Genomic DNA, 16,232 nt, shown 5'->3' with positions numbered 1-16,232 from the left:
AAAAAAAAAAAGAGCGATGACTTTTTTCGTCTTTTATTTTCTTTTCAAACATAAAAAAAAAAAATGCAAGCTTTATTCACCAAACATGTAATATAGACTACTCAAGCTGAATATATGTTTACTCATTTATATTGTTTTATCTAGGTATTTCTTTCTACTACTTCAATAAAGACGATAGCCACTCGATCTTTGATGACGGTAAGGTCAATCTTTACTCTTTTTTTTAAAAAAAAAAGAATCATTTTGTATTCTAATATATTACTTCCAGTCCAAGATGTGTTCTAGTCGTTGGATTGATCATGTAAAAAATACCAAAGAACAATACGGTGTTCAAGAAATCACAGCGGATGAGCTTCAGGCAGCTCTTCAAGAAAAAGACACTGCCCCTGTGTTGATTGATGTACGAGAAACAGACGAATGGAAGACTGGAAAGGTAACAATACATACAAAATATAAGGGATAAGTTTCTTATTTTTATTTTTATTTTTACAAGTAGCTCCCTACAGCAGTTGGATTACCTCGTGGAATACTGGAATTGAAGGTGGAAAACGTGGTATCACCAGACTCTCAACGTCCCATTGTCCTCTATTGTGCAGGTGGTTTAAGAAGTATTATGACAGCAGCAAGTTTGATTGGTATGGGTTACAACAAGGAAAACATCAAGAGTTTGACGGGTGGGTTTGGTTCTTGGGCAAAGAAAGGTTACACTGTTGTCAAGGATTAGCTCTTTTTAAATGATTTATTTAAAATAAAATAAAATAGTTTTGTCTTTTGATGATGATGATGATTTTATTTTTATTTTTTTTTTTTTCAATAAAGAATGAATAGAGAAATAAAATAAATAACAATCAAAATAAACTAACTAAAGATGTCTAGCTACACGTTCCGTTTCAAAAATAATGGTTCGCCAAAGTTTCATCACAAATACCAAAGCATCTTCATCCAAAGTCATTTCCAATTCCTTGATCAAATCCAATGGCGGCGTATGTTTCTTGATAGAATCCAAAATAAAAGTTTCTAGTTCTTCTTCTTCCACACCCACTAATTCGATGATTTTCTTGTTCACAAAAGGTCCCAGCTTTTCCGTAATCAAATCATCATTCAATACTTCCCAACGAAGAGGCCATTGCCATAATTCATCTTCAGAGCTTGGAATCGATCGAATCAAATCTTTGATCTTTTGATTTCGTTCTTCTTCAGATGCTGGTTGTCCTTCTTCCATCGTCGTGTCTTCTTCTATGCCGCTGTAATCCAATGGAATCAATACCCGTCGCTTTCTCACCTCTTCATCATCTTCATCATCTCCTCCAAGTCCACTGGCACGTTTGGTCGGTACTGCTTTGATTTTGGTAGGTGCTATAGGTTTCATCTGCAAAACAACTGCCGGTTTATCCGTCATTGGTAATGGCGTTGGTTCCGTTGTGTTGCTTTCATTTGATAACGTGCTTGTCATCTTTTGTGATGCTTCATCAGATCTTTTTGCCGCTTCCAATCGTCTATCCTTTTCATCCCTTTCTTCTTCTCGTCTTCGAATCGCTGATCTTGCTTTTCGCCATCGAGATCTATATTAAAAAAAAAATAAGTCATTCCATGTTCTTTCTTTTTTTTAAAAAAAAAAAAAAAAAAAAAAAAAAAAAAAAAGAAGGATCATTACCTATCGTTGTAGTAGTCGCACTCTTCATTTTTCATTTCAATATCATCATCCCATTCAGCTAGTCGCTTTGCCCAATATGCTTTATCTTCTATCCGACGTTCTTGATCTTCTTTTTCACGCTTCAGATTTCGTTCATAATCATGTAGTTGAGTAACTTCTAATTGTTCAAATCGTTTTTCCCTCTAAAAAAAAAAAAAAAAAAAAAAAAAAGTCAACAAAACCAATATTTAAATATATAAATGAATCATCGTATTTACCTGGCGAAAAATGGCTAACATTTCTTTTTGATGTTTTTCTTGTCGCCGTCGTTCAGCTTCTTCATCATCACGTTCCAATTCAACATCATATTCTTCCATCGATAACTGTTCTGATTGTCCTCGAACGAATTCTTGTCGTCGTCGTCGATGATCTGGTTGTCGCCGATCTTCAGTTCGATGATGATTCTCTTGCTGAGCTTCCGATCGTGTTGCCCGTTCTCGTAAAAATGCCAAATCTTTCGAAAGAGTATCCTCCATTGAATCATTATTTTCTATAGTTTCATGCGTTGTTGTGTTGTCGATAGTAGAGTCAATGGTTTTTCCTGAACAAATAGATTGTACAATGGATTCCACCGTTTCTAATACTCTAGCATCTTGTTCTTTTTCAACCGCCTAAAAAAAAAAAAAAAAAAATGAACAAAGGGCATTTTCTATTACTTATTTCAAATACATTACCAATAAAGCAGGTTCCTTTGAACTTTTGTATTGATCCAAGTTTTTCCGTACATTGTCATCAGCCTTAACAACCAATTTCTTTTCCAATGCATTACCATCTTGAGCTTTCAGAGTAACACCAGTATATCCTTCTTCACCACCTAATACGCGTAGAGCACGCAAGACACTGTCTGGATTATTATATGTTGCAAAACCAAATCCTTTTGGATTGCCTGATTGATCTTTCACTCGTTTCCATTCCAGTAATACCCCACAAGTCTTTTTCCGAAATGGTATATATATATATATATATTTAAAAAAAAAAAAAAAAAAAAAGTATATATATAAGTGAATGTGAAGGACATTAAAATATGATCTGTTTTTTTACCTTCAAAAGTTGTTCTATTCCTTCGTCATTAACACCTACAGGTATGGCACCAACAAATAATGTGTTGAGTTTGTTTCTATCCAAGGATGGAGCAGGAGGAGGAGATATTCCCGTTGGACCTGCTGTATGTGGTCTAGTTGCATAACCGTTATAGCTCATGTTGGCATATTGAGGAGGTCGATTGTAATTGGGTCGGTAAGGTCGTTGACTACCCCTTGGACTGTAACCTAATCAAAAAGAATGAATGAGAATAAATATAAATCTATTTATTTATTTATTTATTTTTTTTTTTTGCACAAAAGAGTAGACTTGTTTATCTAATCATTACCATAAGGATTTGAATAAGGATCCATCCAATATAATCAAAAAAAAAAAGGAGAGGAAAGTGAAAGTGAGAATAAGTGGAAGTGAGAATATGGAAAAAAATTGGTTGTGACTTGAATACCAGCACACTTTTTCAAATCCCGTTCTTGATATTCTAATGTGATTCGTTCTATACTACCGGCGCGGCTATTTTCCACCAATCAAAAGCGTTGCATTGACATTTTGTCTTTATCATGCAGATATGAGTTTATGAGACATATCAGCCTTGCTAGCTCAGTCGGTAGAGCGTGGGACTTTTAATCCTAAGGTCCAGGGTTCGAGCCCCTGGTGAGGCGGGTTTCTTTTTTTATTTTTTTCTGCCTGTCGAATTTCAGCCAATCAGAATTCAGTATCCTTTTTTGGATATATCTTGTTAGAAAGCCTTTTATTTTTATTTTATTCCTTAATAATTTTATTACTCATATCTCCATTGAGATGATATTTATATATTATATATCTTTTTTTATAATATTTTATCAAGTGATAATCATTGTAGAACGTAAATAAAAGAAAGAAAAGAAAAACAATTTAATAAAAAGAAAAAAAAATAATATGAATTAAGTTTCTTAGTAAAGTATTTTTATAACAAAAACTAATCATTCGAATAATATCAATGATAATTTTTTTTTTCTTTTTTTTTTTTTTTTTTTTTTTTTTTTTTTTGTTATTAATATAAGATAACCTGTATTGTTGATAAAAAACGACATTAGATGAAGTTGCTGTTCTTCTAACGACAATGATAACCATAAATAGTACTGTAAATCCTTTTCCTATTCAGGAACCATTTTTTTGGGAGCAAAATCGTGAATTTATTCAATAATAAAACAATTATTTAAAAAATATGTTTATAGATCATCAATTATATGATCTCCTTTTTGTGATAAATGTATGATTTTTTCTGATACAGTAAGAAGAAGAGGTTAAACCTCTCTTTGATTGGCAAAGCGGCTGAGCCTATTTATACTCCGAGAATGCCACGATTTTTTCATAAAACTATATTATTTATTTATTTTTATTTTTTTTCATTATGCTTTTTTTTTTTTTTTCCTTTTCTTTCTCCCCTTTTTTTTTTTTTTTCTTTCTCATCCATCTATTATTTATTTCTGACTCATTTTTTTATATACATTTTATCTATGGCATGAAATATAGCCATGAGTGGACAACGCCAAACAAAAACGACATCGTCACTGCGGAAGCGTAGTGCTTCTATCAACACTTTGACTACTAATTTTCGTCCACCCCATGCACTCTCTAAACCTCTCAAATCAGCTTTGGCTCAACCTAATCTCTCTTCCACTATCCATGGTAATGTAACTTTTTTTCCGACGGCACTAAACGATGAAAGTTATTTTCCAACATATGACTATGAAGAACATGAAACACCTATATTTCCAAATCTAACTCAACGACGCAACGCCACCTCTGTTAGAATAGATACTCCTGAACGGCCTCCAGATCTAGAAATTGAACATTTATTCCACGATGCTGCAGTAAAGTTTTTTTTTTTTATTTATTTATTTATTTATTTCTTACGGTTATCATAAAAAAAAAAAAAATTAATAATATCATTTTTTTTTTTTATTGATAAAATAGAAACGACTAGAATTGGATTTGATTGATATACCAAAATTACCTATAGACAACAAATGGTGGATTCTTTGTAATGAAAGTCAATTCACAAAATTAGGCTCAATGATCAATAAGAAGAAAAGCAAAAACAAAGTCAAAAGCAAACAATCAAAGAACTCTCAACCAAAACGACGATCACCTACCTATTATATTGATTTGTTCCTGGATCCAAATAGGGAAGGGAAACTAACGATTGATTCAGTTTCAGATGTCGGTCATCAATTAACCACTATGCCGATCGGGTAAGATGGATGGTAAATTATATAGTAAGAAGAATATTTTAAATCTGGATTAACGTACTCTTTTTTTTTTTTTTTTATTATTATTATTATCATTATTATAGATGGGTACGCAAGTTTATTGAAGAACGTGGAATGCAAATTATTGCCAATGAATTGGCTGGTATCAATAAAAATCCTCACAGGTAATTTATATATATATAAAATATCATATCATTTTATACCCTAATGTTTATTTTTATTTAATAGAGATCAACATGCATGTCAAATTGAACTAGAAATTATCAAATGTTTGAAATCTATGATGAATAATGTGGTATGTAAAAAGAGATTCAATGGAAGATTTATATTTATATATATTTTTTTCTTCAATAGTATGGTATTCAAGATGCATTAGATGGATCATTATGTGTGGATAATTTAGTATTATCTATGTTATCTCCCTTTGTTCCAGCAAGAAAGATGGCATGCGATACTTTAACATTTCTATGTTATTGTGATATACCCACTGGTCATACTATGGTACTACAAGCGATGGAATTACTTCGAGGTTACGAAGGAAATGAATATGGACGATTTGATACTTGGCTTCGTTCAGTGGAAAAGGCACTTGATGGTCGTGGAAAAATGGGCTCCCTGGTTGGTGTAAGCAAGGATCTTATTTTGACTGATGGTACCAAAAATCCTGACACCATTCTCTTGGAATACTCGGTAATAATGATCTTGTTTTTATCTATCTATCTATTTATTTATTTATTTATTTATTAAACTCATATATATATTAGTTAGCTAATGTTTTGCTCATCAATGCAATTGTGGATCCTGAAATTATGGAAGAAACTCATGTACGTGTATCTCTCCGGAATCAACTTCATCATGGTGGTATTGATCAAATATTTGAAAAAATGGCTTTATTCAACAATGAACTATTGAATCGAAAAATTGATGAATTTTGGGAATTGGAGGAAAATGACAATGAATCTATCTACGGTGACTTGGATATCAATGATGCTATTGACCCAAAGGATATGCTTGATAGAATTTTGGCTTCTCTTACTGGTACTCGTGCTTACGAATTCTTTCATAGTATATTACAACATCTATTAATGATTCAGTGTGATAACGACAAAAGGTAAAAAAAAAAAAAAAAAAAAAAAAAATGTAAAGATAAAAAGAAAGATAGAAATAAAAAAAAATAGGCAAATGATATGAATTCTTATATATTATTATTGTTATTATTATTATTATTATTATTATGACATCTTAGGAATCGATATTATCAGCTAATAGAATCGGTAGTCAATCAAATCGTATTGGATCGGAAAGGGGCACCCAATGATTTTTCAACAACTTATGGAATTACTGTGGATAAGCTTATGACAAAATTTGCTGAAAACGACAAACTTGAACAAGCATTAAAAGAAGCTCAGGAAGCAAAAGAAGAAGCGGCCAATGCTATAGCTCGTGAAGCGGAACTTCGGGAACAAGTAGATTTAAAAGCAGGTAAGGAAACCATATACATATATATTTGGAACAATGAAAAAGTAATGTATATTCATATGAAATTAGGTGGATTGGTTGGACAGCTTAAACACAAAAATGATTCTTTGGAAAGAACTCTTCGTATTGCCAATCAAACTAATACCATGTTACAACAAAGACTCAGCGATCTTGAACTTGAATATCAACACACTTTAGATGCAATGGATTCTCAGACCAAACGATTATATGGTACTGTACGGCAATTGACGGAATACGGATCACCAACAACAAAACGGCATCGATTACGTGGTAGCAAAAAAGTGCGGGCAGAATTAGATATCACTAAAATGCGTAGGAATTCAGCTTTACCTAGTCTTACCATGCCATCCAACAACAATGATAGATATGATGCACCTATTACACCACCAAGCGCTATATCCGAAACATTCAAGCAATCACTACGAGCAAAGATTGGATCAACTGTCAGTAGCTTTGTCCGTCGGTCAACTTCCCAAAATTCAAAGAAAAGTAGCACATTGTCGAAACGTAGTAGTAATGATGATAAGGCCAGTACAACATCTACATCTCCATCATCATCATCATTATCATCATCAAGACATCAACATTCAAGTTCAATTGGACACGTGGATACATTCGTTATACAATCTACTACTCATCTGAAATCACCATGGAACGACACTGACGAAATCACACCACCTCCAGATATGTCAGTTTTGACCTCGCCATTATCGATCGATGGCGACCATATTTTCTCACCACGATCACCTACTCCATCGGCTTTATTGATTTCTCCTTTTGAATCAACTACAAGCTTGCATTCTATTGAAAATCAAGATCATTCTTCCAGCAGATTGACTCTATTGCCTTCATCAGCAACAGCATCAACGTCTTCCTTATCACCACAAGTTATAGAAGGATCCTCATCACCACCACCACCTACTTCACCACCTTCGCCAACTATTTCATCAATACTCACTCCTCCTCCTCCACCACCACCACCTCCTCCTCCACGTAAGTTGAAAAAAAAAGAAAACAAAAGTATAAAATTATTTGAATCAATTAGGGGAAAAAAGGTTAAAATGGAAAGATAGTTAATACATTCTTCTTCTTGTTTTTTTTTTTTCTATAGTAACTGCCGTTGGAATGGCATCATCGTCATCATCATCATCTCTGCCTCCTCCTCCGCCTCCTCCTCCACCACCACCACCACCGATACCACTAATGGGAGCTTATGATTTGTCAACTGCCAACTCTGATTGTGGATCTGTTGGGTCCTTATCTGTGACAGCAAGTGGAGCAACAACGCCAACTCCTCCTTTCCTCAGTTTAACCAATCGCAAGTCTAGTTCATTTCAAGCCAAGCAAAAGCTGAAATTTGTAGAATGGGAAAAGATGAATGTAACCAAGATCAATTCTACTGTTTGGAATCATTTGGATGCTGAAGTTAGTAGCACTGGAAACGCAGAATCATTGGATCATCTATTGGAACTACAACTTGCCCAAGCTGGTGTCTTTGAAGATATTGAAAGGGTATTTGCTCAAAAACCCGCTGTGCATTTACAAATGAATAGACCCAAGGAGCGAGTGCAGGTATTAGATACAAAAAAGGCGTATAACTTGAGTAAGGAAACCAAAAAGAAAAAAAAAAATTGAAAAAAACAGAAAAAGATTGACCATATCTTTTTTCTTCTTCTTCTTATTATATTATTATAGATATCTTCATCACGAGCATGACCAAGAAAATCTCTTTTGAAAATATTCGTCCAGGTATACTCAACATGGACAGTTACTTTGAAGATGAACAAATCTTATCAAATCTATTGAAATTTTTACCAACACCCGAAGAAACCGGAAAACTTGCTTCTTATACCAATGCTTCCCCTGGAGAACTTTTGGATTTATCACCACCAGATAAGTTCTGCCTAGAAGTAAGTGTGAATGTAATCTATACTACTGAAGAGTTGTTGAATATTTTTTCTCTTTGGAAATAGATGATGAAAATTCCTCGATTGAAGGAACGTATCGAAAATATGTTATTCAGGGTTACATTTTGGGAAAGATATCAACAACTTCATCAACAAATGACGGCGGTTTTTGATGCTTCTTTATCATTGGAACATGCTCGAAATTTTAAAAGATTATTACATGTAAGAAAAGAGTTTGGGAATGACAGTTTGAGTTGTATTTTTATTAATTAATTCATTTTTCTTTTATAGCTTATTCTGCTTCTTGGCAATTTTTTGAATGGTCAAACCTATCGAGGTGGAGCATTTGGATTTAAAATTGCAAGCATTAACAAGGTATCATATAAAATCGATTTATCAAATGATCACTCATATTTTTCAAACTTTTTTTTTTGATGATGTTAGTTAATCGATACAAAAGGTGCAACATCTTCAACTACTTTACTTCATTTTTTGGTTGATATTGTGGAACAAAACTTTCCGGAAACAACGGACTTTTTGGATGAACTGGATGATTGTGGAAAAGCCTACAAAAGTAAAAAAAAAAAAAAAAAAAAAAAAAAAAAAAGGAAAAGTCAAACTGGGCTACCTAATAGACTTATACCCTTCTACTTGAATATTTTCCTTTAGTACCACGAACAGAAATCAACAATGAATTCCGTGAACTTGAAGATGGACTGAATACTTTGGAAAATGAACTCAAACAACATACAAATAATACTTCTTCAGGCGATCTGTTTGGTCAAGTAATGCAACGGTTCTATGAGGAAGCCACCACTGAATTCAAAAGAGTATATCTTTTACGTGACAAAATGACTGAAAGTTATGAACAAGTTGTCCGATTTTATGGCGAAGATCCTGTGACCATGCCACCTGATGAATTCTTTGGTATCTTCAAGACATTTACAACAACATGGGAGGTAAGCCAGACTTATTTTTCTTATATATTATAATTATTCATATATTATTATATCTATAGAAATGTTCTTTGGATGCAAAATTGGCGCAACAAAAGAAGGAACGGTTGGAAAAGCAAAAGATCAGGGAAATGGAAAGAAGAACAAGGGTTCGAAGTGGTTCATATGCAAAATTCAAAGGTGTTGATACCAATAACTGTAAGTGATTATCCTTTTTTTTTTTTATCAGATGACTCAATTCATTCGTTTTCTTTTTCTTTTTTTTTCTATTGATAGATGCAAGTGCAGATCAAGAAAAATCGATCATGGATAGTTTGATGGAAAAACTACGTACGGGAACTTTAGAAGTGAAGACAAGAAGAAAAAGTGAACGTGGACGACGACAACGATCTGTTAGTATTCATTCTTTACAAAATGCTGACTCGATATCCTTACGTGCTCAACGAATGTTGAACTCGATACAAAATGATGGTGATTTGACAGCAATGACCAATACAAATGGAACTATGGAACATCATGGAAATAGGGATTTGAAAGTATCGACCAAACATGGTTATGATATAGATCGTGGTCCAGTATCTGCACCTATGCTTGCACCAACAGAATATGGTGTTGGAACCCCTATCTCAGCACCACCAGTAAGTAGACCCAAAAAAAAAAAAAAAAAGAGTAGATCTTGTTATATGTATTTACTCACCTTTTTTTTTTTTTCTCTCTCTTTTTCTTTTTTTAGTCATCTGCTGGTCATGCGATATCTTTATTAAGATCAACTCAATCCACTCGTTTAGTAAGAACAAGAAAAACAAGTAAAAGGCCACCTTTATTTGAACGAAATTTACGATCTGCAAATCGACGATCTACCATCAGCAAAGGAAGCGGCATAGAAGGGGGTTAAATATGCTTATGATTTATATATTATCTTATGATTATTATTATTATTATTAGTTAGTATACCTTTTTTTTTATTTTATTTTTATCCTTATTATCATATTATATGTATTTTATACCATTATTTCAGAGTGGCAAATCTTCTTATATATAAAATAAAATATCGTACTTTCCCAAAATGAATGTCGCATTACTACTTTTTCAGATATCTCTCCAGAGATGTCAGTAGAGTACATTAAAAACACATAACATATTGATGATAACTTGTTTATTAATAATAAAAGACACAAAAGAAAAGTAACATGGGCTTATCATATTTTTAGCAGCTTTGGGTGTTGTCCATACTTTTTTAGGTATCGATTGATTGACGATTGATGATTGATGAAATGTGATAACGGATGATTGTATATTGGATGATATGTGATAATGGATGATTATATGTTGGATGATTATATGTTGGATGATTATAGAATGGATGATGGATGATGGATGATTGTATGATTGTATAATGGATGATGGAACATTGTCGTCAGTCACTGTACAAATTTCTGATAAAATACAAAATATTTTATTCTAGTCGCCTTCTGATAGAACAGCATTTTCTTTTTCTTTTCTTCTTTTCTTCGGAAAAAAAAGTCAAAACACTCTTTTATCGTCCAACATGATAAATCAATATGATAATAATGATGATTCATTACATCAATGGAAATTAAAAAATAGCAACAGTAAATATGCTCTGCACAACCATACTATCATTTAAAATAGAACGCTAAAAAAAAAAAAAAAAAAAGAAAACTAGTCATCAAACTAAAGCACGGCAAAAACAATTCAACCAAACCATCGTCACTTCAAGTTATGGAATCATCCATCAGTACAAACCGCATTACAACTATGGAGGAAATACTACATCGACACGACTTTGGACGCCTTGGATGCATTGAAGCAATTTTATGATCAGGATGAAATTCGAGGTTTAAAGTTCTTAAACCACAAAGGTCGACAACGGAGAAGAAAACGCCAGCAACAAGGACGGCGAAGAAGAAGAGGGCTTAATAACGAAGAAAGAAGGTATGAAAAAACAAGTATAAAGTCGTAAGTTTGTCTGATCGAACATACACACAAAAATCATATTGATCCTTAATTTTCTCAAATAGAAAAATGGAAGAAGGCCGAAGTTACACATGAACCCTCCAAAGTTCCATTAGTTGTCTTTGGCTCTGCAACGTTTGGACGAAATGTATTCAAAAGGAAGCCTGCAGTGCTAGCTGAAGGGTGCCGAACTTCTACTTAAGAAAGGTGATAGTCAAGGACGATTAATACCGATCGACATGGATGAGTTCTACACACATCGTCATCAGTTTGCTCTGGGCATGGATACAAGAATATGAACAAAGTAGAGTTACTGCAGTGATTGCACATTAGTATAGCGTACATACGTGACGTTAATTCCTCTCGAAACATCTGTGCCTTATTCATGAATACGGTGATCAATGGACAGCCATCTGGACACTTGGCAAGACTCCATCACTGCTTTGTGTAATGAAAACGTGTTTTAATGATTATACTGTAAGTTGCAAAAAAAAAAAAAAAAAAAAAAAAAAAGATGTCTTCCTATTCGATTCACTAAATCTTTTTTTTTTGTTCCAATTTTCATCTCAATGATCTACATTTGATGGATAGAAAATGAAAAACTTTATCGATTCCTAAAATGGAAATTCGGAGTTAGATTCTGACAGCACAGATGCCATGAAAAAGATGAATCATTATGATGACTCACACTGCCCCTCCAAAAAGTCACTTTTTTTTTTTCTCTCTTTTTCTATAAAATTAACTAGTATTTTTTTTTTCCCTCCTTTTTTTTTTTCTTTTTTCTTTTTTTCTTTTTTCTTTCTTATTATCAAAATAAATAAACGCATTACTTTCTCTTTTTTTTTTTCATTGACGTCTTTTTCTTTTTACCCCACAACAAAAAGAAAAACTCATAACTCTACCTTTTTCTTTTCTTAATTTTTACATGAATTGTGGTTTTTATTTGATTACCTCTGGTCTTCTTGCGTTCGACAAAACTTATATTGACAACATTCTTATCAAGTGAATATGTATAGCCGTCTTTCTTCTCAAGTAAAACATCATTTCAAGCCTTCTTCTTCTTTGGTGGCCCGTGCTTCCTTTACCTCTTCTTCTACTCTTCGTTTTTCTCAAAAAAAATCAAACCTTGTCACTCGTGGTGTTTTGCCTACGTTATCTCGTCTTTCTATCAAATCTACTCATGTTACTCCTCTTGGTATTCGTCCTTTCTCTACTTCTATGATATCTTCTTCTTCTTCTACTCGTGATGGTGCTGCTGTTCAAGTATCTGAAGAAATCCTTGGTCATGTTCCTTTAGTGGATGTCAAAAAGGTTCTTGTTGTTGGTTCAGGTGGTCTTAGTATTGGCCAAGCTGGTGAATTTGATTATTCTGGTAAAACCAATATATATAGATATATATATATATAGATAGATAGATAGCTTAATTCTTTTTTTTTTTTTTTTTGTAATATAGGCTCTCAAGCTATTAAGGCTTTACGTGAATCTAATGTTGAAACTATTCTTGTCAATCCCAATATTGCTACTATTCAAACTTCTCATTCTTTGGCTGATCAAGTTTACTTTTTACCTGTGACTCCTGAATATTTAGTACATATTCTGGAACGTGAACGTCCTGATGGTATTCTTCTTACTTTTGGTGGTCAAACTGCTTTGAATTGTGGTATTCAATTAGATCGTATGGGTGTTCTTGATCGTCTTGGTATCAAGGTACTTGGTACTCCTATTCAAACTCTTGTTACTTCTGAAGATCGTGATTTATTTGTTAAGGCTCTTAATGGTAAAATAATAATAATAATACTACTATTTTTTTTTTTATTTTTTTTTTTACTCATTGTTACTCATCTCCCTCTTAATTTTTTTTTTTGCTTTATTTAGAAATCGACATTCCTGTTGCCCAATCAACTGCTGTAGAAAGTGTTGATGAAGCTTTAAATGCCGCTGGTGAGATTGGTTATCCTGTTATTGTTCGATCTGCTTTCTCTCTTGGTGGTCTCGGATCTGGGTTTGCTGCCAATGAAGCTGAATTACGATCTCTTGCTACTAAATCTCTTGCTTTAACTCCTCAACTTTTGGTCGAAAAATCAATGAAGGGTTGGAAGGAAGTGGAATATGAAGTGGTTCGTGATGCTGCTAATAATTGTATTACTGTGTGTAATATGGAAAACTTTGATCCTCTTGGTATTCATACTGGTGAATCTATTGTTGTGGCTCCTTCCCAAACCTTATCTGATGAAGAATATCATATGCTTCGTACGGCTGCCATCAAAATTATTCGTCACTTAGGTGTGGTTGGTGAATGTAATGTTCAATATGCTTTGAATCCTGAAAGTTTGGAATACAAGGTCATTGAAGTGAATGCTCGTCTTAGTCGTTCAAGGTAAAAAAAAAAAAAAATACAAAAAAAAAATAATAAAAAAAAAGACTTAAGAGAATATCTTATTAAATTTATTTATTTATTTTTTTTAGTGCTCTCGCTTCCAAAGCTACTGGTTATCCTCTTGCTTTCATTGCTGCAAAGATTGGTTTGGGTCATACTCTTCCTAGTCTTCAAAATGCTGTCACCAAAACAACTACTGCTTGCTTTGAACCTTCTTTGGATTACATTGTCACCAAAATTCCTCGATGGGATTTGGGTAAGTTCCAATATGTCGATCGTCACATTGGATCTTCTATGAAATCAGTTGGTGAAGTCATGGCTATTGGTCGTACTTGGGAAGAAAGTTTACAAAAAGCTATCCGTCAAGTGGATCCTAGCTGGCAAGGTTTCCAAGCTCTTCCTGCTGCTTTCGAAGACGTCGATGATGTGTTGACTGACCCTACTGATCGTCGTCTGTTTGCTATTGGTCAAGTGATGCTTTCGCAAGACAAGGCTATTCGTGAAAAATACACCGTTGACCATCTTCATGATTTGACCAAAATTGACAAATGGTTCTTACACAAGCTCCAAAATATCGCCAATGTCCATCACAAACTTGCTGAAACAAAGGGTGTTGACTTGGAATCTATTCCTGTGGATTTGATCAAGGCTGCCAAGAAGACTGGTTTCTCTGATGTGCAAATGGCCAAGTTATTAGGTGCTGAAGAATTGGCTGTACGTGAACTTCGAAAGAAACATGCTATTACTCCTTTTGTCAAGCGTATTGATACTTTGGCTGCTGAATTCCCTGCTCATACCAACTATCTTTACACTAGTTACAACGCTACTTCTGATGATGTTACTTTTGATGATAAGGGAACCATGGTACTTGGTTCTGGTGTCTATCGTATTGGCTCATCTGTTGAATTCGATTGGTGTGGTGTTTCTTGTATCCGTGGTCTTCGTGATGTTGGCGAAAAAACTGTCATGGTCAACTACAATCCTGAAACTGTCTCTACCGATTTTGATGAATGTGACCGTCTCTACTTTGAAGAATTATCTTTTGAACGTGTGATGGATATTGCTGAAAAGGAATCTGCCAAGGGTGTGGTTGTCAGTGTTGGCGGTCAATTACCTCAAAATATCGCATTGAAATTATATGACAACAACATCAATGTACTCGGAACTTCTCCAAAGATGATTGATGCTGCTGAAGATCGATTCCAATTCTCAAAGATGCTTGACAAGATCGGTGTGGATCAACCAGCCTGGAAAGAATTAACAAGTGTGGATGAGGCTTATGGATTTGCTGATAAGGTTGGTTACCCTGTACTTGTACGTCCCTCTTACGTGTTATCTGGTGCTGCTATGAACGTTGCCTATACTCCTGAAGCATTGAAGAAGAATCTAACCGAAGCTGCTAATGTGTCTCCTCTTCATCCTGTGGTGATCACCAAGTTTATCCAAGGTGCTCAAGAAATCGATGTTGATGCTGTTGCTCATAAGGGCCAAGTGCTCGTGCATGCTGTGTCTGAACATGTAGAAAATGCTGGTGTTCATTCTGGTGATGCTACTTTGATCTTACCTCCTCGTGATCTCAGTGCAGATGTGATGGATCGTCTCAAGGATATTGCTGATCGTGTAGCCAAGGCATTTGAAATTACTGGTCCCTTCAACATGCAAGTGATTAAACAAGACATCAACAATGATACCGCCCTCAAGGTGATTGAATGCAACTTGCGAGCATCTCGTTCTTTCCCATTCGTTTCCAAGGTACTTGGTGTCAACTTTATCGATGTGGCTACTCGTGCTTTGGCTGGTAAAAGTATACCAGAACCTGTTGATTTGATGAAGAAAGAATATGACTACCAAGCCATCAAAGTACCTCAATTCTCATGGACCCGTTTACAAGGAGCTGATCCTTTCTTGGGAGTTGAAATGGCATCTACTGGTGAAGTGGCTTGTTTCGGAAAGGATAAGTATGAAGCTTACTGGGCATCTATTCAATCTACTCAAAACTTCCGTATCCCTACTCCTGGTGCTGGTGTGTTGATGGGTGGTGATGATGTAACGGATTTGGACGATTATCTTCATGTAGCCAAGGTATTCCATAATGATATGGGTCATCCTATCTTTGTACCTACCAAACAAGATCAACAAGTACTACAAGAAAAGGCCAACATTCCATCTGTGGTTCTCCCTGTGGCTGAAAAGGCTGAAAACAAACGTGAATTGAATGCTCTCTTCCAAGACAATGGTATTGACTTTGTCATGCATCTTGCCAAGATTCGTGCCCCTGATCAATATGATGAAGGTTATATCTGTCGTCGTGCTGCTGTTGATTTCGGTATTCCATTATTGAATGATTCCAAGGTTGCTCGTTTGTTTGCTGATGCTTATGTCAAAAAGTCTACTGAATTGGCCAAATTACAACCTGGTGAATTACCTAGTGAAGTCAAGCGATGGAGTGACTTTGTATCTACCAAGATTTAGATTTCTTTTTTTTTTATTATCATGTTTTTCTTTCTTTTCTTTTTTTTTTTTTTTTTT

At 34.4% G+C, this 16,232-nt stretch overlaps 4 protein-coding genes and 1 non-coding gene across 5 annotated transcripts; 4 read left to right on the top strand and 1 right to left on the bottom strand.

Moving 5' to 3' along the window:
• The first annotated feature begins 42 nt into the window (after positions 1-42).
• Positions 43-841, top strand: BX664DRAFT_330749 (rhodanese-like protein). The gene is made up of 3 exons (XM_051545025.1): positions 43-87; positions 145-433; positions 497-841. The coding sequence occupies exons 2-3, from the start codon at positions 275-277 to the stop codon at positions 722-724; spliced, it is 387 nt and encodes a 128-aa protein (XP_051402306.1). The 5' UTR covers positions 43-87; positions 145-274; the 3' UTR covers positions 725-841.
• Positions 825-3,130, bottom strand: BX664DRAFT_115493 (uncharacterized protein). The gene is made up of 6 exons (XM_051539736.1): positions 3,063-3,130; positions 2,735-2,961; positions 2,368-2,625; positions 1,912-2,304; positions 1,655-1,836; positions 825-1,562 (listed from the first exon to the last, which is right to left on the bottom strand). The coding sequence occupies exons 1-6, from the start codon at positions 3,085-3,087 to the stop codon at positions 863-865; spliced, it is 1,785 nt and encodes a 594-aa protein (XP_051402305.1). The 5' UTR covers positions 3,088-3,130; the 3' UTR covers positions 825-862.
• A 190-nt stretch (positions 3,131-3,320) lies between these two features.
• BX664DRAFT_t56 lies at positions 3,321-3,393 on the top strand. Its single transcript has one exon. It is a non-coding gene; the product is annotated as a tRNA-Lys (tRNA).
• Positions 3,394-4,248: 855 nt separating this feature from the next.
• Positions 4,249-9,555, top strand: BX664DRAFT_261305 (uncharacterized protein; the record flags this gene model as incomplete). Its single annotated transcript, XM_051540672.1, has 16 exons — positions 4,249-4,587; positions 4,691-4,968; positions 5,070-5,150; positions 5,215-5,281; positions 5,341-5,676; positions 5,751-6,097; positions 6,233-6,468; positions 6,535-6,798; positions 7,171-7,479; positions 7,598-7,706; positions 7,794-8,089; positions 8,182-8,396; positions 8,460-8,615; positions 8,685-8,768; positions 9,029-9,352; positions 9,412-9,555. 16 exons carry the CDS (start codon positions 4,249-4,251, stop codon positions 9,553-9,555), a joined length of 3,585 nt encoding a protein of 1,194 aa, XP_051402304.1.
• Positions 9,556-12,544: 2,989 nt separating this feature from the next.
• Positions 12,545-16,175, top strand: BX664DRAFT_260446 (large subunit of carbamoyl-phosphate synthase; the record flags this gene model as incomplete). Its single annotated transcript, XM_051540632.1, has 4 exons — positions 12,545-12,698; positions 12,780-13,103; positions 13,202-13,703; positions 13,793-16,175. 4 exons carry the CDS (start codon positions 12,545-12,547, stop codon positions 16,173-16,175), a joined length of 3,363 nt encoding a protein of 1,120 aa, XP_051402303.1.
• Positions 16,176-16,232: the final 57 nt, after the last annotated feature.

The sequence above is a fragment of the Halteromyces radiatus genome (genome assembly GCF_025201355.1).
Source record: "Halteromyces radiatus strain CBS 162.75 chromosome Unknown BX664scaffold_3, whole genome shotgun sequence".
NCBI classification, from domain to species: domain Eukaryota; kingdom Fungi; phylum Mucoromycota; class Mucoromycetes; order Mucorales; family Cunninghamellaceae; genus Halteromyces; species Halteromyces radiatus.
The sequence above is the reverse complement of the archived record's forward strand: the minus strand, read 5'-3'. Positions and strand labels throughout refer to the sequence as shown.

Excerpts from the sequence above, each read along its gene's own strand:
- BX664DRAFT_330749 (XM_051545025.1), top strand. The coding sequence starts at position 275 with ATGTGTTCTAGTCGTTGGATTGATCATGTAAAAAATACCAAAGAACAA. Across the intron at positions 434-496 it reads ACGAATGGAAGACTGGAAAG|CTCCCTACAGCAGTTGGATT; the intron begins GTAACAATACAT and ends TTTTACAAGTAG.
- BX664DRAFT_115493 (XM_051539736.1), bottom strand. The coding sequence starts at position 3,087 with ATGGATCCTTATTCAAATCCTTATG. Across the intron at positions 2,626-2,734 it reads GAATAGAACAACTTTTGAAG|ACTTGTGGGGTATTACTGGA; the intron begins GTAAAAAAACAG and ends TTTCGGAAAAAG. Across the intron at positions 1,837-1,911 it reads TGTTAGCCATTTTTCGCCAG|AGGGAAAAACGATTTGAACA; the intron begins GTAAATACGATG and ends TTTTTTTTTTAG.